Source organism: Anabas testudineus, chromosome 3, assembly GCF_900324465.2.
Source record: "Anabas testudineus chromosome 3, fAnaTes1.2, whole genome shotgun sequence".
In the NCBI taxonomy this organism is placed as follows: Eukaryota; Metazoa; Chordata; class Actinopteri; order Anabantiformes; family Anabantidae; genus Anabas; species Anabas testudineus.
Window position 1 is genome coordinate 2707600 of NC_046612.1, and position 24598 is coordinate 2732197.

The 24598-nt window shown below is 41.5% G+C and overlaps 3 protein-coding genes across 8 annotated transcripts in view; all 3 read right to left on the bottom strand.

Moving 5' to 3' along the window:
- Positions 1-8084, bottom strand: part of LOC113174077 (transmembrane protein 266-like) — a 38968-nt gene extending 30884 nt beyond the window's left edge. The window contains exons 1-2 of the mRNA XM_026377756.1: positions 7329-8084; positions 6473-6591 (exon numbers count right to left, since the gene is read on the bottom strand). Coding sequence (XP_026233541.1) covers positions 6473-6486 — 14 coding nt within the window. The 5' untranslated portion in view covers positions 6487-6591; positions 7329-8084. The remainder of the gene's footprint in view (positions 1-6472; positions 6592-7328) is intronic.
- A 313-nt stretch (positions 8085-8397) lies between these two features.
- fbxo22 (F-box protein 22) lies at positions 8398-13998 on the bottom strand. The gene is made up of 7 exons (XM_026379052.1): positions 13868-13998; positions 13514-13646; positions 13256-13343; positions 12404-12502; positions 10603-10755; positions 10350-10515; positions 8398-10122 (listed from the first exon to the last, which is right to left on the bottom strand). The coding sequence occupies exons 1-7, from the start codon at positions 13996-13998 to the stop codon at positions 9729-9731; spliced, it is 1164 nt and encodes a 387-aa protein (XP_026234837.1). The 3' UTR covers positions 8398-9728.
- A 972-nt stretch (positions 13999-14970) lies between these two features.
- Positions 14971-23761, bottom strand: LOC113174613 (tropomyosin alpha-1 chain-like). Of its 6 annotated transcripts, XM_026378687.1 has the most exons (10): positions 23579-23761; positions 23088-23213; positions 20505-20638; positions 20103-20220; positions 19804-19874; positions 19624-19699; positions 19459-19521; positions 19161-19230; positions 18486-18564; positions 14971-18130 (listed from the first exon to the last, which is right to left on the bottom strand). In XM_026378687.1, exons 1-10 carry the CDS (start codon positions 23690-23692, stop codon positions 18127-18129), a joined length of 855 nt encoding a protein of 284 aa, XP_026234472.1. In that variant the 5' UTR covers positions 23693-23761; the 3' UTR covers positions 14971-18126. The 6 variants fall into 6 exon arrangements, with proteins under 6 accessions (XP_026234472.1, XP_026234471.1, XP_026234474.1 ...); XM_026378686.1 differs by lacking the exon at positions 18486-18564 and having other exon boundaries at positions 14971-16033; XM_026378689.1 differs by lacking the exon at positions 18486-18564 and having other exon boundaries at positions 14971-17146.
- Positions 23762-24598: the final 837 nt, after the last annotated feature.

The following is a 24598-nucleotide window of genomic DNA, read 5'->3' on the forward strand; positions in this document are numbered from 1 at the left end:
TCTGTATATAAGAGGCATATCTTGGCGGTGTCTCTTAAGGGCTTTTATCAGCTCAAAGAGTGATTTAGTGGTTTTTGGAAAGATAACAGCAAGTAAAACCTGTTCAGTGGTTATATAGACACCTGAATACTGTTTAGGAAATAAAAATAAATCCAATTTTGCTTGCACTTGAATCAACTGAATAATAATTAAATAAAAAACAAATGAAAGGGGTATAGACAAAAATAATGATATCGTGTGATCAGTCATTCAGGTTGTTAAAATGTATATATATGTTTAAGCAACTTGAAGTCCCTGAGACTACAAAGTATAATACCTAGAAGATTAAGGTCCATGGGATTGTAGCCAGACTGAACAGAAGCACAGTTTACATGTTAGACAAAGGGCCAAGGACAATCAGCAATACAAGCTGTCCAAGGTAAAGGCATATCAGAGCCTGATCATCTGTCAGTGGGCTCCATCGAGGACATCGAGCCACAAGATCCTTTAAACTGATGACAAAACACACACATCAGCTCTGCTCCCTCTCTGTAGCAGGTCATGGGTCATCCAAACCAACAGAACTAAACACTGGAATATTCTGAAGAGGTCCTGTAGAAGATAAGATAATAGATGGACTAAAACCCTTCAAACCTGGGGCAGATGGAGCAGTTTTCTCAAGAGAAGTGGAGCAAACTACAGTAGAAATTGCTTAAGCAGCAGAAGATTAGGTTAAGACTTCTATCATTTTTGACCATTTCACCATTCATCATGTTTTATTATAAAAAATATTCAGCTCTGGTTTTTTTTAGAAAACAGCGCACAACAACCTAAATGAATGAGTGACAGCCTGTGTGTACAAGTGTACACTTCAAAACTGTTTCAGGTGAAGAAAGAGCTTTAACTGCACTCATTCTCTGTCCCATGGAAATTCATATCACCTCACGTTGGAGAGAGTAGTTGAGAGTTGAGTTCCTCAATAGAGCAAAAGACAGTAAATCAGTAAAGTGGAGGATTTCAAACAGTGTTTTCTATGAAGGTAAATTACAACACAGAGTTACAATGATTCTTTCTACTGATATAATGACGAGTGTGAAAAGTCTCTTTAAAAAAGTAGCGATGGTCCAGTAGCAGTTCCTCAGAGACGTCTAGCATCACTGCAGGTACAGCATACAACAGTGGTTTGTGTTTTTCATTAATAAAATCCCTTTTGCTTTGAGAGAGGCCTGTTATTGCAGTCTGGTCTCAGGAGCGGCTGCCCTCATCCTAATTTGAAAGGTTTATTTCCCTCGGCAAGACGGTCTCACACAGTCAGAAAGTTGGGATGCGGTTGACTCCTGTGCAATGTCATATGTATTAAACAGGGAAAATGAATAATGAACCAGCAGCCAGACTATTGCTGGTAAGTTTCTAAAGGCGCTTTTTAGTGACATATATCCAAGTACAGGAAAATAAGAGTTGCATGGAAGTGAAGAGGATGCTTTTAAAGGTGCCTCTCAACACTCCCCACTGCTAATTTAATAAATAAAACTACTTCCATGTACCATTTCTAGTGTATCACCACTATGACTGATTTAGTTCTGCAACTAGTGCTGCACTGAAAAATGGCCACTCAACCAAAAGGAAAAATGTGCCATTATGTGTTCCACTACAGTAAATCTATGTCAGGATGGAGTAGTACGCTCTGGAAGTTGTTGATGTGCTTCTATTACAAATTCCTGTACGCTTATTTTACTTGGAAACAAACCGATCCCCACCCTGCAACTGTGGGTATAGGCTCCAGTATTACGCCACAGTACGTTGGCCTGATAGATGCTGTTTTCTCCACGCTTCTCCTACACACAACATCTCATCCATACCACCTCTCATCTTCAGCACAGCAGCAGGTTTGGCTCTCTTCCCAAACAATCAGGGCCATACACATAACTACTCATGACAGACACAAGCTGTCCAGAGCCCGCCGGCTCACAGCTTTCAGTGATGTACCTGGTCTGCCAGTTGAGATATCATGAAAAGGTGCTGAGCCATCCCATAGATCTGTACAATGTTCAGCTATATTTGTGATAATTCAATGAATGACTGAAGTGCTACTATGTGCTGTATTCTACTATTCACAGAGACTTCAAACTGCTTTATCAGGTTAATCCATTGTACTGTACGATGTGTATACACTACGTCCTAACAAGAGTAACACTGATGTCTGGAATGGAAATATTCAAATACACACTGGGCATCACAAATTCAACATGGATCCTCATTTGATTTTATAATTTCAGCTCATAGCATTAAAATATTATAAATAAAGTGGGGTTGTTCTAACTATTCATTCAAATAATCGTTATTTTAGTAACTATAATCCAATTTATGTTCATGACAAGTCTCTCTTTTAATTTCAGTACAAACATACGTACAACATTTCTGTGTCTTATATACGACTGCTGACCTTTGCGTACCCCTGATGTTCTTATCTAATGGAAAGACTAACAAGACTGCAGCTGCAGATGAGCACCCAGAGGAAAGAAGTGATATTCAGGGGAGCAGAATTCCCCGAGGGCAGCAGATATAATTAAATAGTGGACTGTAGTGTTGTGGGCCAGGTAGGAAAGGTCATTGTGTGACAAACGTAGCTCCAGGGATTTCAATGACCAAAACAGAAGGTCATGCAAGTAGCTGGGGGCCAGTGGTGCTGAAGAATGTTCTTCCTCAGACAACTGGAAGTGTCCCGTGTGTGACCCCGGTGCAACAAGACACACTTACAAGCATTCATAGGAAAAAATGAATAACTTAGCTTTATTTGCTAATTAGCAAAGGTTAGCAAACTAATACACTTAACTAGGATAATGAATATAAAGATTAGCATATTAGCATTGTCATAATGAGCAGAATAACATGCTGCTTTAAAGAGCTGCTAGCATGGTTGTAGACTTGTACTGTTGTGTCAATTTCTTGAATTTAAATAGAACAAACATTTCTTTCTTGTATTCTTCTCATTCACAATCGATTAGCAATAAATAAATATTCACTTTTTTAGAAGCTAAGGTGCCCTGGGGCCCTGGGGCCCTGGGGCCCTAAGGCTTAGTGCTTTCCTGTTGATCAACAGGAACTAAAAGTTGCAAAATAACCCTGAAAAAAATATTTTTAAAATCTAGAGAGAAAGAAAATCTGACTGATTTCCGTTAAATCAGTTTGACTTCAGAGTGCTTTAAAGTGAAGCCAGTACATTAATATGCTGTTTAAATTTTTATTGGACTTATATTCATAAATCATAAATTCCACTTACATTCTGCATTATGAAAATAAGATCTACTATCCTCTGAATAACATCCACTTATTAGCAGAAATGCACGGTTAGTGTTCAGTTAGCTGTGTGCAATCATCAATCTGATTTGCTATCAAACTAGAACATATGGAAATATTAATATAAATCAGGCCTGTGTTCATGTTCATATGTACTGAAAGCACATGAATCATAAAAACTAGGAGCTATTATTCATCAACTATAGGTGTTGCCCCGTCCATCAGCTCGCCTATAAAAGCCCAGTGGCAGCTTTCTGGGTGAGTCGAGAAAATTTATTTCCACCCAGGCACATTTTTATCCTGAGCCACACGCCACTCCATCCAGCCTCAGTGGACTACTAAGATCAACACACACGCTCGCGCACACGTTAGATTAGCTTGTCTGAGCACTACGCCTGAGGATCTAAAACACACCCAAATTTGGCTTGAACACTGAACACACAGCAGATGTTCCCTGCTCCCACCAGCTGCTGTGAAGAACTTTGGAGATGCTGGGAATCATTGTGTATTAGTGTTACAGATTCATCGCGTGAGTGTGTAAATCGTTGGTGCAACAGCTACCTGCAAACTAGTCCACGAAGTCCATCAGACGATGCCTGATTCCTGTTTGATGACTAAATATAACAACGGTGGTCTTCATCCTCCTGTAAGCCCCTAAGGGACTTTTCTAAAGGATTCAAATTTTTCTTACAATGCGCATTTTCATCCTCACTCAAAACAACTTTGAGTCTTTTCAAATCAACAATTCAGAAAACAAACACGGTGTTGAACATAAAGTTAAGTGGCTGAACGAAACACCTGTCACATCTGCAGAATTTCCACGTTCACACGCTTCAGGTAATCTCTCCAAACCCACATTTCAACTTCTAGAGAAACTTTTGTAATTTCATGCCAGCGGATATTAATGAAGTCTGTCAGGGACTTTAGCTCATTAATAATATTACAGATTAAACTATGATGAAGTGGTGGACTGCACAATGGACTGTTCTGGCCCTGGTGTGACCAGTCTCTTATCTGACCTTTACAGAAACAAGCTGTAGAAACACAGGAGACACAGAGACCGTCGTGGGGCAGGACTGAGACAGCAGTTGTACAGAAGCCTCCACCTTTTTACACTGTGTCAGTATCTAATAATAGATTATTTTAATTTCTACAGACACTTAAGGTAACACGGGTCTTGAAAGACTTAGAGATTTGTGTTGGGTTGTGAAAATGACTTCACCGACTCAGTCTGATGCAGTGTGTTTTTGTATATACAGCAAACGTAGAAGACGTACAGTGTGTTCTGTAGGTCTGTGTTTGTTGCCTGTTGCATCTTAAGAGTGACGTAGAGTTTATTAGCAACAGTTACAGTCTTATTAACTTTTGAATGTTTAATTTAGTTAATGAATAATTACAATGGCTTTTCCAGGAACAGGTCACTGGAGGGAGACTCACAGAGACTGAAAATAAAAATACATGTGGACATGAAGCTGTAGCAATAAAGCATAAAGATAAAGGCATAAAGGATCTTTAGCCTGTAACTTCAAGATAAAATGTTGTTGCCATTCAGTACAGGTCATTACAAAAGCTGTAGGTATCACCAGCACTCCAGACGGACACGAGACTGTAGATTTTTCATCTACTAACCTGTATTTGTTGTTGTTATTCATATTTATTAAACTGTGTATATTATATATATTATATATTTTGCCTGCGTACATATAAAAAGAGACAATAAGGCCGAATATGAAGCCACTAACTGACAGAATTTCTCCCATCGAGCACAAAGACACCACGTGCTTGTCACCTCCCACCGTCGTCCAACCTCTCCACCTTCCCCACCGGCACTGAATAAACAACATGCTAAGAAAGAGAAATGACCCATCCGAAGACTGGATTCAGTATAAAATGTTCCTATGAAGTTGATCGTTGAAAGCTTGAGTCGACCTCAGGCGTCATTAGGAGACAAACACAGATATGGTCAGCTAAAAATAAGCTCAGCCACATTTTTGAAGTGCTTCACTCCAGTATTTCCATTCCCTGCTTCTGTCTACTTCAAATTCACTATTTAATATGATTTAATGTTCTGAATTTAGGTGACAGTTTATTTTCCTTCACATAAGGCCCAGATATGCATTTCCAGATTTTTCATATACATGTATGTACTAAAGCTTTGTGTTTGTCTCTTTCCCACCTTATTTTATTTGTAACCGAGTTGTCACATATCAGGTCTGTTACATTAAAAATCTACTTTCAGTTTGGACTTCAATAGTTAAACTGAGCATGTGTCCGACTCCTAGAAGTTGCTGCTATAATAACTTCTACTTATCATAACATTTAAAAAGACAAAGATACACTTTAAAAACACTTTGGGATGGATGATGAAAAAGATCTCATTTCAGTATCTAAATGAGATGATCACTATTCTTTGACACTGAAAGTTTTTTTTCCCAGAGGAACCATCTACAGCAAATGTGATTTGAGCTGCAGTCATCTGTTTTACAATAAATTTCACCTTAAACACAGCACGACACGACATTGCTGCAGAGATCCGCTGAGCTGAGCTCTGTATGGAACCAAAAGCAAAATTAGTTCTCATAAAAACCCAAATGGAGCAATGATTTGGGGCTATTCATCTAGGTCAAGAGAATAAATGCAGCTAGTTAAGACGAGACAAATGAGGGAGTCGTGCTACGCCAGCAGAATCGTGAGTTGACAGAGAATAATGATTTTCACTGTTCTCCTTTACCTCTAACTTTGTCTGTACACACAAACAAACACACACACAGGCTACAGCACGTTCTCTCGGCAATGCATCAGCTGTTCTACGCACACGCAAGGTGCAGATTAAAAATGGAAAGCTGGTAGAAAAGCAGAGGAGGAGAACATACATTATAAGAAGTTTACCACTGTTACAACCAATCAACATGATGTGGTGGTGTTGATGGCTGCAGAATGGGAGCTCTGTAGTCAGGTTGGAGCAGGTGTGTTTGCATGAATGTACAAGTCTGAGACTGTGTGTGTGTGTGTGTGTGTGTGTGTGTGTGTGTGTGTGTGTTTAGTATTCAGAGCGGTGAGGGTCACTTTAACTGTAGCAGCGTCTGAGTGAATAGAGGTTGTTGTAGAAATCGAGAAGACATGGTAAATATTTTAACTACATATTGAAACTGTCGGGAAGAAGATGGTGGGTGTGTAGTTCGTGGACTGTACTTACTCAGCATTCGCCATGAAGCTGGATGATGGAGAGAGGACAGACGTGGAGGTTATCACAACGTTTCCACTCAGTTCTACACTTCAGCTTCTCACCGGGTCAAAGCTGCTCTCATGTTGCACCTACGAGGAACATGGGACAATACCGTCAGTGAAAGTCACTTACAGAATGATGGAAAACTAAAGCAGTCGAACACATCAGCCCCGTCTGACCTTCCTGTCATGATGCTCACTTCTTGTTGGGCTCGGCTGAACATCGATGTGCTTCTTATATTTTTACCAACCTGATTTCTGATTTCTGAAGAAAACTCCACGTTTGTTTCTAAAGTTGTTCAGTTTCAATCAAAGCAATTTGAATTGTCATAATTTAGTGAAACCACTACTCATGAAAGATTTGGATTTAAATAACTTCAACCACACATTTTGCAGCACATAAATTTGTTCTTAAGCAGCTGTCATCAGGACACTGTTGAAGGGTTTGTCCTTGGTGTAAGTGACAATGATAAATATCGAAGTCAAACACAGTCGAACACAGTTAAATACAGTTAAACACAGTCAAACACAGTCAAACACAGTTAAATACAGTTAAACACAGTCAAACACAGTCTGAATTCAAACACCACTCAGAGTTAAGATCCACTCAACGAGGACATTACAAAGTGTGTGGTCTAAACTCCAAGTAGTCACCAGAAGCCTGATGTAAACTCCAGCTTTAACTTTTATCTGCTCACGGTTCTGGATCAAGTCCTGCTGGTAACTGTACTGAAGCTGCACCGGTTTACTTGCAGGTATCAGGTCTCACAGAGGAGAAACTCGGAGAGACTTCTGTGTACATTATTTATCTGAAGCTAATGACCTACCTGTGTGAGATTTACATCGTGTGCCTCCCGCTGCACCCTCTCTGATAGTAATGTCTCCCTCGGTGGTGATCGGAGTAAGTGATGCTGCAGCAGCAGCAGCAGGCTCTCAGTGTGTGTAGGCTGCAGCTTTCCTTGGCCGTGTGCATTAGACGAGCAGCGGGTTTCAGTGCAAAACCAAAGAGGAGCTGAAGCTCAAATGCAAGAAGCATCGTCCCTCGGCAAGATCATATTAGCTTCTAAGTGTTATCAGAGCAATCACATTACAATCCTATGAGTCCAGTCTCCTCCGGGTCGGGGGCTGCGTGTGCTCCAGCTCCAGGTTCCGCGCCTCAGCCGAGGGTTTCCCCGGCGAGAGCAGCGGGGAACCCTGCGAGAGGAGCTGTCCAGGTGCTGAAGTGAACCCGACGAAGCCTCGGCTCGATCCCGACGCCCCGTCCTCAGCAGCAGCCGGCAACGCGGGGCGATGTTCATCCACACGCCGTCACAACACCGAGGTTTCCATGTCGGAGAGCGACAGCAGCCAGTGAGTCGTGTGACATTTGCATCGCTCCGGTCACGACATAGCGCTCTGGAAACGCTGTTCGTGGATGTGTGCGCGCGTTTGGAAGAAAACCTGAGAGTAGATGGTTCCCAGCTTCAGCCTGAGGCCGATCTGAGAGCGGATTATCGCCACAGATGATTTTATTAGCTTTACGCCTGCTAGGTCGTCCCTCTCCGTGTCATGAGCGTTTTTATGGTTTCCCAAAATAAAGATACTATGGGAATAGAAACTGCCTTAACAGCAATTGGCTTAACCGTTTGTCATTCACCGGGATTAGCCAGTCGATGGTTAAGGCGCACATCAATCAATCTCCAGCGCCTCTTCCTTTATTTAAAAACGCCTGGACGTGGGCTGCTGGAGACGTTATAGGCTGAGGCTCACATTTCAGGGTGTGCGCAAATAATGAAGAATTACTGGTAGTAGGCCTGTACCTACAAGAAGGAAGGAAGCCTAAGACCCAGTGGACCCGGGGACTGGGTTTAAAGTTGCAGCTGTGAGGAGGTCAAAGACATACGAGCGGGGAAACTATTAATATTCCCAAAATGTTTGTTATTTATTGAGGAGATTAAGCAGCTATCATTTGGCACATGTAGAAAAGTGCAAAACATCTGTTCAATGAGACATAAACACTAACTTAAGACACTTTAATTTCCTTTTCAACAACTACAAGGCCAGAGGTGTACATATGATCCACAAAGGGAGAAATTTCTATTTGAAGTAAAATATTGGAACATTAAAGGAAAGCTACAGTTAGCATCACCTATCTTCATCTGACCAAGAAACATACAGCTAGACGTGAAATTGCTCCGTTTTGTCATTAGGACATTTTTCTTAGTGAGGAAAAATCAAGTCATGCATCGATGCCATGAGCATCTGGAAAACAATCCAGATGCAGCATTCAAATGGTTTTTACAGAAACCAATATTCTCCTATATGAAGGCATATTAAAGCTGTTTGGAACGGGAAACTAATTTGTTGTGATCAAGAGTTCAAAATGAAACTTCACCATTCAAAACTGTAGCACAGAGCACCAAACATACATTCTTTAATATGGATGAACCTCCATCTTCTAAACTTAGACATTAATGTCCAAGCACCACCAGGTGCCTCCCAAAGTCAGAGACTGATGAAGTGGAGGTTTCTGCAGGTCACCGTCGCAAACACAGTCTACAGGTTCTACTCTCTTCTTTTTTTACACTGACGTTTTCTTTTAGGCTGCAGAAGCTGGAGCAACAATTAGACCCAACCAGGAAACAGATCTCGACTGAATTAACTGCACCCAGGTGAACTATGATAGATAAATAACTTGCCTAACCTAGAGGCTAACACGGTTTCACTGGTAATAGAAAAGTGTAAAAACCTTATGTGTAAAACCTACATAAGGAAGAAGGGCATTCAAATCAAAGTTAACTTGATTTTGTGGAAGAAGCACATTCCACATACTTACATGACCAAAAAGTGCCTTTGCTGTTTAACAATACCACCAATAGCTCAGGATATAAGAGTTGGTATAATCTAATCACCTGCAAAGCAAACAGAGCAGGAGGTTCATGTCAGAAAGTAAGAACTCATCTGAATGTGTGGGAGATGTGGGGAAAGATTTACACACATTTCACATCACATGCGGGTGTTCACAGAAATGATGGTTTTGTCTTTTAGGGTCATGTTTGGTCCTCACTGTGAAACCCACTAGTTTTAATGGGACAGATCTTCCCACGTGATGGCTGAAGGGATCAGATTCTGCTTTATTAGCAGAGACGTATTGTGAGTTTAACATTCTGTACACGTTTGCTGACAGGAACAACAAACGAGAGCATGATGGTTTTGTTTCCTGTGTGACTGTTGTTACTGCAGGTCCGTCAGCCTAGATGAACCAGGGTCATGACTGTGGTGTACTCATGCTGCAGACTGTCCATTTCAGTGTCACACAGTGTGTAGTCATCTTTAACTATTCGGTCGCAGCCAATCTCGCCGTTACCAAACAGGCCGAACAGGGGGGTGTTGGGGAACACCTTGTGAAAGGCGTCAGCCTCTACATTGGCTTGGTTGTTGTAGAAGTTCTGGCCTCTCCCCACGCAGGCAAACATGAACCCCAGAGTGTTCCTCTCTGGAATTTTTGCTGCCTTTAACCGCCGGATTGTGTCTTCAGCCGCCTTTGGGGTGCCGATATCTTGGTCCAAGAGCACGGATGCCCCCTGCACCTTAGGGCCACTGAGAGCCAGGCCCACCACGCCATAGGCACCCTGGCTACAACTACAGAGTGAGAAATGACAGCAGAGGGAACGGGTGCTTTAAATATTTGCTGATAATGTAGCTCCAACATGTTTATGAGGTTATACTCTCTGGGGGTGTGGATGACCAGAGCTCCCCCTGAATGTTCACAAACAGTAAGACTGATTGACTGATATTTTTGTATTACTTCAGTACTCATCCCATGTTTAACCAGAAATTGTGTTGATATTACAGCAGAAAACTCTCACCAGTGCCTGGGAGGAGAGAAGGCACTTTCTACCAGTCCTCCAGCAATCAGAGCTTTGCTCTTAGCCAAAGGCTCCAATATCTGGTTGAGGAAGCGTGCTCCTCCAGGTTTATATGCCTCATAGACAAAAATCAGCACCACGCGTAGATCTGGGTTGTCGATTAATCCTGAACAAATACAATAAAAAAGCAATACAAAAATTACGTTCTTAAATACTAAATAGTTTAGATTACAACATATTTGCCTGCACTCACCTGCTTCTTTCAACGCTGTTGGGAAGATGGACTTTTTGCAAAAGTGAAAGGGCTTGATATGGACACCCTCCATGTTCGGGAACATGACTGCAAAACCAGATTCCCCTTCTTGGTACTCCTTAGGAGGGCTGGAGCAGGAGCCAGAGGGAGTCACTGCACAAAGAAGAAAGACAAAGCACAGAGTAATATGCTTTATGGAATAACTTATAGACATTATGTGTCATGGAGGAAAAAAAGACTGCACACCCATGTACCATGCTGACATACAGGGATAGGTTCCGTTAGCCAGTTCCATTTACACTGAGCTCCATAGTCAAACAAATAATTCATATTCTGTTTAATTTAGTTTCTTTGGCCTCTCTTGGTACTACAGACATGATGACGTATGCATAATACATGTATATGCAAAATATAATTTATTTCACTTGTATTTAGTAATTGACAGAGTTGAATGAATATTTTCACTGTATCTTTTTACAGTAGAGTGCAGGACATCTCCAATCCACTCAGTGTTTTGGGTTGTAGTAATTCTAGAAATTCTATAGAGTTTACCACACACTGTCAATTTGGAAACATAAAATTAGAATTTTGGAATTAAGGGCAATAAAATCTGGACTGATATGAGATTTCTTTTAAAGCCTTGTTATGTACTTAATGATTCCTGATATTCTCACAGAAAGACCTTGTATTTCAAAGTTGAAATATTTTGGTGAAGACTGTTTCTGATTTATCAGTGAACTCTGATGTGGTTTTGCACTAGCTTTGGGTATTTTTCATTAATTATCAAGAAAACATATGCTAACCATGATCAGAAAGGTACACAAACTACAGCCTTATAAAGAGACAGGAAAACATATGATTTAACTTCTCAATGGCACAACCCAAAGCACTCACATATGAAACTTGGAGAGTTCAGCAGATGGATGAGCTACCATGCAAATGAGAAAACATATCAGGATGTGTCACCATAAATCCACAGGATCATCAGGACTGGCAGTTCCAGGTACCACTCTAAAACTTACATTTTTTGCTGAGGTACACTCTTGGTGTGAATTTAAACTTAATCACAGAAAACCTTAATTGGATTCAACATAAGCAAATGCTGCACAACAGTTTCTCATTTATCTTCCACTGTCTCACAGCTGGAAATTTATCAAGGATTGTGCAGAAATGCCATTTCCATGTGTATCATAAGACATTTGTTATATGGTGCAACCCTGCTACCAACATTCATAAATGATTAGATGTACTGTAGGCTATGTAAGTTCAAGCTTATCTTATCAAAGATTTATTCAAATTGACATAGACATGTGTGGTGACCCCATGTTGAACCTCAACTGCAATAGAACAAAATGAGTGTTATCACAAACAGCCGAGGCTGCCATTACACCTGATACACGATGGAGGCCTGATAAGCAATCATCTTGAGGAAAGGGAACATGGCTGATGGAGAGTCACTTCTCCGGAGGGTTGTGATTATATGGAGAAATGGGGAGCACAGCAGCAGGCAGACTAGGCAATCTATCAGAGAGCGAGGCAGAGAGGTGGCAGCCACCAGTGGTGCTTTCGAACGGAGCAGCAGCAGTGGGGATTAATGCATAGTCCTCACCGCTGAAAGGTGAACTATTCCTCTTAGTAATATCCAAGACATGTGGTTAGCTCTCATTTTCTATGAAGCATTCTATTAGATGTACATGAACAAGGCCACATTATGCTGATATTGAATTAAATGACTCCATGGGCCTATTTTCTCCTCTATGAATGAAGAATGACAAGTGAGACAGAAAAGTGTAATACTTACAGACTATGCCTGGTGTAGTTATGCCCAGGATGTCACAGCCTTTAGGGAAGAGCAGCTTCAGTTCTTCAACTGTGTCTAGACTGTGGCGACTTCTTTTTACTTCAGAGTATTTGAGAAACACATCAGTGTCAGAGGTCACAGTTTAATATAATATTTAATGATTTTACAAAAAAGCTGCAGATCCAGACAAATTCACATCAGTAAAATGTCACTGTCACTGTGAATCATGTATGTTAAGTTTATTCAACTGGAGGTAATAATTAAATTCTGATTATACTTTACAATACAATACCAATTAATTCCCACTGGTGAAACAACCTGATGAGTGAAACTAACAGAAAACATCAACACAACCAGCCTGGCATTTAAAATTGTAATAATAATAAAATGTTATTTTATATGTCACAAACAAGACAACATACAGTACACAAAGGAACAAGCAACAGTATGACCCAGCAGCGTTCACTGATTAAGCAGCAGTGTTCACAGCGGCATAGAGAGATATCTGTAGTCTGTAATTAGGATTCTTATAAATGAAACAGAAAAAAGGTACAAAAGATTTAGTTGTAAATATTTATCTAGTTTAGAAACATACACACTTTCTATAGCTTTATTAGCATGAAACCATTTCAGTTTTGTCAACAGTTAGTTACTTTATAGGATTAATTTTGGATTATAGGATTAATTTTGACAAAATTAGCAAAAGTCACAGTTCAAACAATAAGATATATTATAATAATATACAGTATAATAATAATAATAATCGTGAGATTTAATATAAGCTGACATTGTGAGTCAGGAACAAAACATAATGAAGCACAAAAGCACCATAGTATGTTATTTAATACCAACCTTTATTCTGCCTGTAGCAATAGGCTTGTCCATTGAAGGCCTCACAGTCTACCATGGCCAGAACAGTTTTAGGTAGGAGAAAAACTTTCTGCAAGTAATGAGAACCAAACAGTTTTAAAAGTGTTCACTGGCTTCTGAACATAGTAAGAATACAAACTGATGAATTAACGTCGGTGCCAGAAACCTGTCAGACTAATGTTGGATAAACTGAAACATGCATGCTGTCTGCAAACAGCTTATGAAGACCTGTTGATTTACCTCCACCTCCTCTGCCAGGATGCTGCAGAGGGCGTGAACCTCCGTGTTGGACGGTCCACATGCGGACACCCAGGTCGGCTGCTGCGGGGTCCGGAGCACCCTGCAGGCACAGTTTCTCCACAGCCTGCACACACTGCAGGGGGCCACAAACACACTCAGCGTCACTACTGGGTCCAGTAAAAACACGGCAGAGTTAGCTAGTCAGTACCCGCCTCTGTGAAGTGCCACCACTGAGCTCCTGTTCGCTGTCACACGTCTCCGAAAGTGAAAAACAGTTTCACTTCCGTACTAATGCTAATAACAGTTAGCGCTAACTGCCTAAGCTAAGTTTAGCATACACACATCCCATCTTACCTTGCGATTTGGAGGAGCGATTTAGTTGGTACGAAGGTCAGAATTCGCTCAACCACTTCAGCAACATTGCTGAGCACATACGAAGCTTTACTTTCCAGTAAAGAAACGGCACAATCTTGATTTTCACCCATGCTTCTGTTTCTAGTCGTGGTTTGTTTCTGGTGCGACCGCCCAGCTACGAGCGTTCCCTTTTGTTCTTCCGGTTCTGTCCAGGTCCCTGATGGGGACACACCGCCCCCTGCGGCCAGGAGGTGCTGACGCAGTTCAGGTTTCCCACCACACTTGTTTTGTAGACAGAGGTGGATCCAGAAGTACATTTACTCAGAAACTGTACTCAGGTACGAGTTTTAGTTACTTATTTCGATTTGGTTCAGTTTTTATTTTGGGTTTTACACCATGTTTCTTAACATCAATTCCAAGATTTTTGTCATTTATTACACACAACTAAAGTTCCAGCTCCAGTTCCACTCTTAATTTTCATTAATTACTAAAGTTTGTTTGGGTTTGTGGTTCTCTTATTTCTCTCTGTGCATAAATTAAACTCACCAAGGCCGGGGCATTTTAGACTTCTACAGAAACCTTATTTATGAAGTACATGTGGAACAAATCTGGACTAGACCTGAACATTTGTGTTAACACCATGTTCAGTAGTGTTTACAATACTGAAGTAGTTAAAGTAATACTTCTACTACTAGTGCAGCACTTCTTAGGCAAGTATTTGCACTTTCAAGTATTGAGTTTGTGCACTTAATCCACCGGTGACAGGTAGTTACAGTGTAGAAGATAAAAATAAAAACAATTCTGTTATGACCATTTTTTATTTCTGCCGATGTCTAACTTTTGCTTCTTTGTCTTGCAGAATTATGGGTAACTTTACCTCTTTAGCCAAGTTCTTTAATTAGTTTTAGAGCAAAAATCACTTCTGTCAACAGTCAGGCTTTAACTTATGATTTCTTACCACATGTAGACTTTTCATAATTTCTTACAAACCCATAGAAGTTGGGAACTGCAGCCTAATAGTAGATACATGCAGCTGATCCGTGTATACTGAGAACCACAGAAGAAATATATGTAATAAAGTCAAGACTTGGAGTAAATCCTACTTCATTCAAACATTTATTCATGATCTTTACATTTCCAGATAAAATGAGACAAAAAAGAAGAAAAAAAACATCAGTTTCTCAGAAGCAAACCGAAACGTGAAGACAGTGCGAAAACACGTCTTTGACTTAGCGGGAACAAAACAGTACATTCAACCAACAGTGCTAAGAATTCCTTCCTCGCTAAACTGTAAGCGTACATCATCACTGACACTGACTAAATGTGTAACGGACAACTTTACAAAAGCACACACAATAAATAAAAATCTGTTTATATAACCGTGGCTGAACATATGGCTTTATTCATGGTAATGTGCAGTAATGGACAAAGAGAGGTACCAAGTTCTCCAACAGTGGGCAGGTTTAGGCACACCGAGCCTAAAACTAAAACTAAAGCAGTCCTCCTTCATGAAGGTGATCATGTTCAGTTTTTGTTGAAACGCTTTTTGACCATTACTTAAGACGTAGTTTATGGTGCTGTTGATCAGTTTAACATGATACAGTTCTGTTCAGTTCTGTTCACCCCATTTACACCAATGAGGTTCAATAACAAACAGCTCTCTGTATGATGCACAACTGTTCCACAGCAGCACAAACCAGTGCCTCCAACATCATCACACTGCTAAATCAACACCTCCACATATGCTTAATTAAAACTGGACATTATCACCTTCATGAAGGAGGACTTGGTATTAGACAGCACTAGCTGTAGCTAGGTGTGCCTGATAAACTGCTGTTTGCATGTGAAGTTAAAGAGACACAATGAATTTGAACTGACCTTTGATTACAGTGTGTAATGGAAACAGTGTCATTTAGCTGTAGCGCGCCAGTGCTGTTTGTGCTACCTGGTGTGGAGCTCGTTTCTTCAGGATGACAAGGTCAGAAGAGACAAACAACTCCCCATATTATCTGTAGCAGCCACATATGGGAGCCAGCCATATTCAGAGCAGGTGAGGCAATGTGGGGAGGGCAACAGAGTGCGTTCAAATGTCAACCATCTCCATTAGAGTCTGATCCATTAGCTGCTTTATTCTCAGGTTCTCTTCTTTAGCACGTGTGACTTTATCTGTTAATTACAGCATTGCATCAGTTAAAAAAATAAAAAAGCATAAAACAAACAGCGTAAGGTTGCACAGAATGTACGCAGACAAAGCTCTAGTCCAGGCTAACCCTCAGTGTTAGACAGGCTGGATTTCAGGAGTGTTAGGAAATGCATATGCTCAGCTCTATTACACAGGGTTGTAGTCACCACTGCATGAATCAATACAATCTGAAGTATACATGGGGAAACCTTCCTCTTCAGTCGTGACATTGTTCGTCTGTGCAACACCTTCTAGTTTGTCCTTGTTTATAGTCCTCTACACTACACCTTACACCTGCTGCAACTCAAGTTTTACTGTTACACGCTGTCTTCATTTGATTTCTGGAGGCAGGTGATATTTAGCACGTTACACCTTCCAATTATAGGAACAAAACTTTGACTACGTGTTCCATACAGTGTGCAGGGTTTCTTCATGTTGGACTGGGGGTCAGCACTCCCATCTGTGCTGCTCCTCCCTCTTAAAGGATGTCGGGTTAGTTGGTTCAAAGTGTTAATTCAAATCTTAGATATCTAACACTCTACCGTGCTGGATTTGCGTGAGAATAAATTTGCTCTAGAAAATCACAGGGTCAAGACAGTAAAGACATCATGACAGTGTCTTGATCATTGCTACTATAGAGATAAAAATCTACTCACTATTTCAAATAACTAAACTAATCAGTACAGCAGAACCCAGTACAGTAATTCTTATGCTTGATTTGTCCTTTTTGTAGATGTATTGAGTGATGTAGAACGGATCCTGGAAACCTTGCAGCATTTTAATTCTTCTCCTGCTTTAAATAATAGCACCATGTAGATTATAACTTGATTCGCATGTAAGAGTCCCGACAATAGCTGGGAGAATGTTTTAAAGCCGTAAATTGTTCGTAACCCAAGCCCGTCTGAGCTCCCACCTGAAACCGCATTTTGAGCATGCATTATATCAAACTTTGCTCTTTTTATATAACAGTATCCAATATTCCCGGACACTGTGTTTCAGAGAAAGCAGAGACGCCGTTCTGGCTTACGCCTCATTTAAGGCTACTCTCAGTTCATTGGTCAGAAGACGGTTTTTCTCAAGCTGCTTGTAAAGATGGTCTTGACAGTCAGAGAGCAGGAAAGAGAAAAGGGAAAGAGACAGAGGGCAGGTTAGTACAAAAAGAGGATTTAGTATTAGTTCACAAAGTGTCATTTTGTTTTTAAGCTGTTGAACTGCCGACTTCATGAACACATCAGACTAAAGCAGTAACTCACTGTATTTGTCACATTTCCAAATGGTCTCACAAGCTGTCACCAAATTGATGTTACTCACAGATATGTTGCTCACTGATGCCCTTTAACATTTTCTGCATTTACTGACTCATTTCCTTTCCCTGCATCACTCAGGATATCCTACTGCTGTTACATGTGCCATTAAGCCACACTTGTTGATGCCACATTCAACCACAGGAGTCGCCAAATCAACCTGGACTGAAATTGTAAGGATTCCAGCTCTTAAAAAAAGAAGAAGGAGATTTTATGGTATAAATTTATCTTTCAAGATGTTTCAGTAAATTCAGAATCCCAAATGACGCAGCTGATCCTTCACAGTTACTTTACTAAAACTCACTATGACAACAGCTCTTACTTATTCAGAGGAAAACCAACGGTTGTATATTATGGGAACACTAGTTTGTTCTAAGTAAATACAGTTTATTAACACACCAATACTGCCATGATGTCACAGTCGAACAGTCCTCTCAAAAAGAAAAATGAACAATAACTGGGAGAGGAGCTTCAGAATTTATTCGAAAGCTATTCGACAAAATAAATTAAACACGTAGGAAAGAAAATGAAAAATGAAAATGGAAATGATGAAACATTGTAGGAGAAAATGGGAAGGTCTGACAAAGACTGAAGAATGTTTATTTTACAGAAAGCAATACGCTCAAAAGGTCTGTATAAGAGATGGACATATGGATGGTGGCAGCAGCAGCAGCAGCAGCTCAGTGTGCAGTAAAGAAATGGAGACAAAAGGAGAACAGAAAGTTGGGCTACGCTGCACAGGAGAGAGAGGATGAAGCTCAACCAGCCTGGATTTAACTGTGAACAAAAAGAAGAACAAAAGTGTTGGGAGAAGTAAAAAGAAGGAATGGAAAATAAATCACATGCAGAAAGGAGGAAAAGAAAATGCAGAACTAAGACAGAAAAACAGACGACAACAAGTTCTACTGAAGTAGAATAATGTGAGGAAAACATGTGAAATCTAGTCTAAAGAGCCAGAGTTAGTTAGACAAGCAGTGAAGGAGGATTTTAAAAAACACGATCCACTAGAATGTAGCACAATGAAATAGTCAGTGCACTCGAACATGCCACAGGAGGGAGCTATTGAGTGTCATAAGAGTGGTTAGTGCTAAGATCTAAGGCACGGAGCAGACACAAGCAGCCGGTGAATTACATGGAAGTCATGTCGTTGAGGGCGTGGTCCAGCTCCTCGCTGATGGCCTTGTACTTCAGTTTCTGGGCGTACAGCTCATCTATAGTGTTGGAATTATTATGAAGTGGCCGTAATCGATTTAATCGATTAAGAAAAGAAAAACAACAGCGTGGTCAGACAACAAAAGTCAAAGTAAAAAGACAGAGAAACTGAAAATAAAAAGCAGGACAGAAATAGGAGGGGCGCATGGAACAGCTGCTGATGTTGTGTCAGATTCCTGAGGAGTCACCGAGAACCTGCCTCACATGTCCCATGACCCTGAGAGAGCTGCTCGAGACTAGCTGGCCTTGAACAGTCACTACACCAGAATGCCAAACAGCACTGCGATGAGAAATGTCACTGCCAACGTGAATATTATCACGCCAGCCTCTGAGTTAGTGCTTTGTTTTCTCCCTACAGTCAGCAGACAACTGACGGCGCAGAGATTTAGTCTGAGGACAATATACCAGCCTGTTGAGCAGGTAAATAATCATAATAATAATAATCATCACAATGCTACGTTTACCAAAAAGGAGGAAACTCTTCCTCTTCTATGAGAGCCCCTTTGAGTAATCAGAGAAAACTTTGACTGCCTGAATAGTGACAAACGTTCCCTTGTATGTTGTGAACAATGGAGTAAGAGTAAAGGATTCATACCCTCCAGGTCATCAATGGTCTTTTCAAGCTTGGCGACTGATCTCTCTGCAAACTCAGCACGGGTCTCAGCCTGAGTGGAGGAAATACAGGGAAACATTAGTAATTCCCATTACGGGGCTCACACCACAGGCCACAGCCCTAAAGGATACGTAGAGCACTTAAAGTAAGTGCTGCAAAAGATGAAAAATATAGTGTCAGCATGTTGGTGAGTCGACATCCAATCACAGACTCAAAGAACATCTATGATAAACAAACATTTGAAATAATCATCTGCTGCTCGTTTTTGATTCCAACTCACCTCCTTCAGCTTGTCTGTCAGGACCTTGATCTCCTCTTCGTACTTGTCCTCCTTCTGTGAGTACTGTGGTTACAAACAGAGGTCGATATTAGTAAAACTGAGTCACAAGTTAGCTACAAGACCGTGTGAAACAGGGTTTTTACTGTAGATAATTGACCATCTTACCTTCTCTGCCTGAGCCTCCAGAGACTTCAGGTTGTTCTGCACTGTTTTCAGCTCCTCCTCCAGCTCAGAACATTTACTATCGATTTACAGTTTGGTTGAAGGAGAAATGCAAGAAAATGAAAAATTACAAACTTTAATCTTTAAGAAAGCAACAGAGATGAAAAGGATGGAAATGAATACCTCTCGGACAGCTCAGCACGCTCTTCTGTACGTTCCAAGTCACTCTCAATGATCACCAGCTTACGAGCCACCTGTTGTCACAATACACATAGTTCAGTCCCCACATTAGTTCGACTCACCAACCTAAGGTTAGAGTTAAATTCCTTTATGTGTTTACTCGAATCGTAACAATCAGTTGTTGCTTAGAGGGCGAGAACATCCATCAGACGGCCACTGATGTCAGCTGTCGCACTAAAATAAAGGAATGTGGAGAATGCTCAGCCAAAGTTCAGAGTGCAGGGAACAGCTGAGAAACTCACCTCCTCATATTTGCGGTCAGCCTCCTCGGCGATGTGTTTGGCCTCCTTCAGCTGGATCTCCTGCAGCTCCATCTTCTCCTCGTCCTTCATCGCCCTGTTCTCAATAACCTTCATTCCTCTGAAGGAAATAAAAAGGAAACAGTGAAGTGAGTTGAGCAGGACGGAGCGTGTGTAGTGTGTAACAGTCATGTTTAATATGCAATCTTTGATTTTGAGACTCTGATTTGCACATATCTACAAATACACATATCTTGTATTGGTAGATCTACAACAGCATAGAACCTGCTTTTGAAACACACAGTACACTTTCAATCACCCAGCACCCTGTCCTGAGTCTGCCCCATTCATCTTTTTACACTGGACAGATGTGGGATCTGGTTTTGAGGTGTACGACGCACCCACCTCTCACTCTCATCAGCAGCCTTCTCAGCCTCCTCCAGCTTGGTCAGAGCTGTGGCCAGACGCTCCTGAGCCCGGTCCAACTCCTCCTCGACCAGCTGGATACGTCTGTTCAGAGAAGCTACATCACCCTCGGCCTGGGAGAGCAGAACACCACAATCACATAGAGTCACATCGGTTTTTATCAGTACGGAGGACGAAAGGTGGCGTATCTGAAGTGGCTCTGTAGGCTTCCTCAGCCCGGGCCGGACCGGACCAGCTGAGGAAGTGATGCAGGTGCTCATGTACACGTTTCATACACAGAACAGAGACGGGGCGACGTTTCTCTCATTTTAATTACATTAAGAAGAAGACCCTGACTGATCTATCCCCCCCCTTCCTTCCTCTCTTCCCTGTGTCCCAGTCATTTCCTGTCTTGTCCATAAAGGAGCTCTAAGGTTCTGGACCCGGTGCTGACACAGACTAGTGGCCTAAGCTGGTTTTGTGAAGGAGAGGTTTCCTCTCTGAGGACCTGCTGCACTATCGTTAGCCTCCCCACCGGAACAGGGCGGTGTGCTGACTCGGGATGCCCCGGGTGGGGTCCCTCCACCTGCCCATCCTCTCGGTGCACTAATTCTCTGACTCTGTTCGAGGAAACGGTCGCTGTCTGGGCCTTGCAGCCACGCTTTTTGACCAGATCTCCACCTAATTCCGTCGGCAGCCTGAGGACTAATTGCCTTAAGTCATTAGCGGAGCTTACTGCCTCCCTCGCACTCCTCTCCTGGTTCAGGTCCCGCTGCAGCCCCGCAGCTCGCTCCTCCGCCACCAGCACCTGGTCCTGCAGAGACTTGATTTTCTTCTTCACAGCCTCCACTGAGCTCCCACCGGCCATTTTCCTGTGTGTGTCTCGGCTAAGCTAGTTTCCCGTCGGCTCGCTGTGTCTGTGTCTGTCTCCCTCTCTCACACACACACACACACACACACTCAGACACGGACACACACTTGGAGACGCGGCGCGTTTGATCCCTGCCCCCACCGCCTTTAATCAACCTCTGATGAGGATTGGGCCGTGCCACCGGCCCCGGAAGTACCTGATTCACACGCAAATAATTCAATATGCTAAATAAATACAAAAATACGACGTGTGTTTTTATCACCGAGCCTTCGAAGTCTTTTTCTGTCGTTTTTATATTTTTTATCAGGTCTACAACTCTGTCATTTATGATCTGTTTAACGCACATCCCCTGCTGATAAGTTGAACTAGTCCTGTGGAAAGTCAGACTGCAGAATCAGCTGAGAGACATTATTCAGCTTTTAATTAATGAACACAACTTACATTAGAACCACAATCACTTCTAATTACACCTCAGTTTTCCTGGTACAATAGTTTCACCTGATGCTGCAAACACTGTCTGCAGACTATTTACCATTACACTGATTTTACACTCCTGTACTATTTGTGTATTATTTACACAGAACCTCAAGTTTTTTATGTGTCATGTTGTAAATTTCCATGAATATTCAAACTTTATAGTATTCTGCTACTTCATTATTTTGTGGTTTGCATCTGTTTTTGTCTTGTGTTTATCCATGAATCAATCAAGAACGTGACTAAGTAGGTCCTATAATTACTACAGTACTACAGATTTGAGGTACATGAGTATTAAGGGTACATTTCTATACATATCTATTTTTTGCAAACAAAATCTTTGATAGACCTTTGGCACCATGTATACTACAGTAGCCTATATACAGCTACAGCTTGTAAAATAATAAGATTTAATAACTGTTCAGTAATTTAAATGACAGAACTTTTGGCAGCACAAACCACTTCAAATCAAACAATCAATTCATTTATCAAGAAGGTCACACAGTAAGCCTAATAATAATCTAATCAGAATACCATCTGCTCCAGGGGACATTCTTCTTCAAGTACTTTTACAGTACTTATATATATATGTATACTTTATGCAGATTGTGCATGGTAATCTTTGTATTGTAAGCATGGGTGCAAGCATCCAGGTGTGGTATTAGTATTTTTACCTAAATAAATAATCCACATCCACAATCCACACGTTGTTACAGTCCAGTACAGTACAGTTATGTTTCCTAAAATGCTGATATGTTGGTGTTGACCTTCAGTTACCTTAATCAACTGGGTCTAATTGGTTGGTGAGATTAAGTGCAGTCAATAAACTGGTAATTTCACCAGGGTTGGACATATCTGCAGAGAGCCAACTGAACCCAGGACGACCACGAATCTGTCAAGGATTTTAGAGGCCGAAATATGCTTGTAACAGGCCTGACTGAAACCCTACACTGGCCCTCAGATTAATCCAAATGGATGTGGTATGTTCTGGTAAGTCATTGAGCTGTGTCCTTACCATATGCAGCACAATAGCTAAATTTAGCTAACCATGTATTTATCATATACAGCCCATGGCTCTCTTATAATTGTTTACGGTTTTACTTTATGACTAGAGTAAATCTGGGCTGGTAATCGTAGTTTCCGGCCAGGATGGTTCATGGGTGGTTCAATGTCAAACTATTGGGCAATGAGTGCCCCACTGGGGCAACACGTCTGTTGTACTATCAGTCCAAACTCACATCTGTGGCTTTCTTCTCAGCAAGCTCCAGTTTCTCTTGGGCATCCTTCAGGGCTTCAGAGTACTTGTCCAACTCATCCTCCGTTGCCTTCAGTTTCTTCTGCAGTGCTACCAGGTCATCCTCAAGCTGTGACAGGGAGAAGAGACATGTAAAGACAGACATCCTTACTCTCATCAACACAGCAGTGTTCAATTAAAGTTTAAGGAGTAGAAATAAGGGATTTTTGTGCTGTCTCAACAACGACATTTAGCAACACAAACCTTCTTGACTTATTATTAAGGTTAATCATAAAGGTTAAAAAATAAATATTAAATGTGAATTGTTCCCAATTTTGCCGAATTCGTAAAGTGCAAATAGGATTTTAAAGATTTTGTTAATCCTGTTGTGAAGAAGCGCGTATTAATCCTCAGTGACCACGCTGCGTCAGGCGCACTGTGCCATCGGCACCGGTGCGTAAAATCACCAGAGGGAGTTTCACCGTGGATGCCGACCTGTTTGCTCCTGTCCTCAGCTGCTTTCTTGTCTGACTCAGCCTGCTCAGCTCTGTCCAAGGCGTTCTCTTTGTCGAGTTTGAGCATCTGCATCTTCTTCTTGATGGCATCCATGGCTGCTTAGTGTGTGTTATTTCTAAACTTAAGATGAATGAACGGATCGGAGCGTCTGAACCTCACTGAAGGCTGAGCTGGAGTGCGAATTCGCTCAGGCTGCAGTGAGTCAAATATGAATATTGTCTGGGCTTGCGGGGTTACTGGATACCCAATACCTTTTTGGAAACAACTACAGCTGCTTGCCAAAGCGGACCGGTCCTTTTTTCTGAATCTCTCCACTGATTCGCTCTTGCATGATATTTGACCTCTTCTCCTACTATACATGGGTTATGTACGTCAGAAGGTCACTCCCCTACCTAACCCTCCAAGTGACAGGCAGGAAGCAAAGTGTCAAGACTCAAAGGAGCAGTAGCTCTCCTGAGAGGAATTGTCTTCATAATAATAACCTAATTTTTGCCTCAAAAAATAACCCACAGTCTTCAAGTGAGCTCATGATTGTGCCAAAATCAAGTGATTCAGACCTTGTTTAATGAATCCAGCAGTCATTATATATTTACAGCGAATTACAACAAGTTGGGACCATAAGGAATTGTCATAGCACCTCATGCATGAGAGTTATTCATACTAAATAAATGGATCTGATTGGATAAGCCCCTGTGAAAGTTCCTCTCCCTCTGTGGGGTGTCATATTAGCCCATTTGTCTTCCAGGAATATTTCAGCAGCTTCCTCACAACATAGTTTAACATCCGAGCAGCAATCAGATAGGCTTTGGTCTCTGTGGAGGTGTATCATCAAGCTTGTCCAACTCCTCTCTCGGCTAATGCAAGCTCGAGAGTTATATCTCCAACGAGCTGCAGTGGATCTAGTGGTGTGCACAGTGGAACATACAGAAGCTTTGGCATTTCACCAGCCCCTCTGCTGTGCCCCTGTGATAGTTCACAGTGCCATTGGCACAGCCGCAG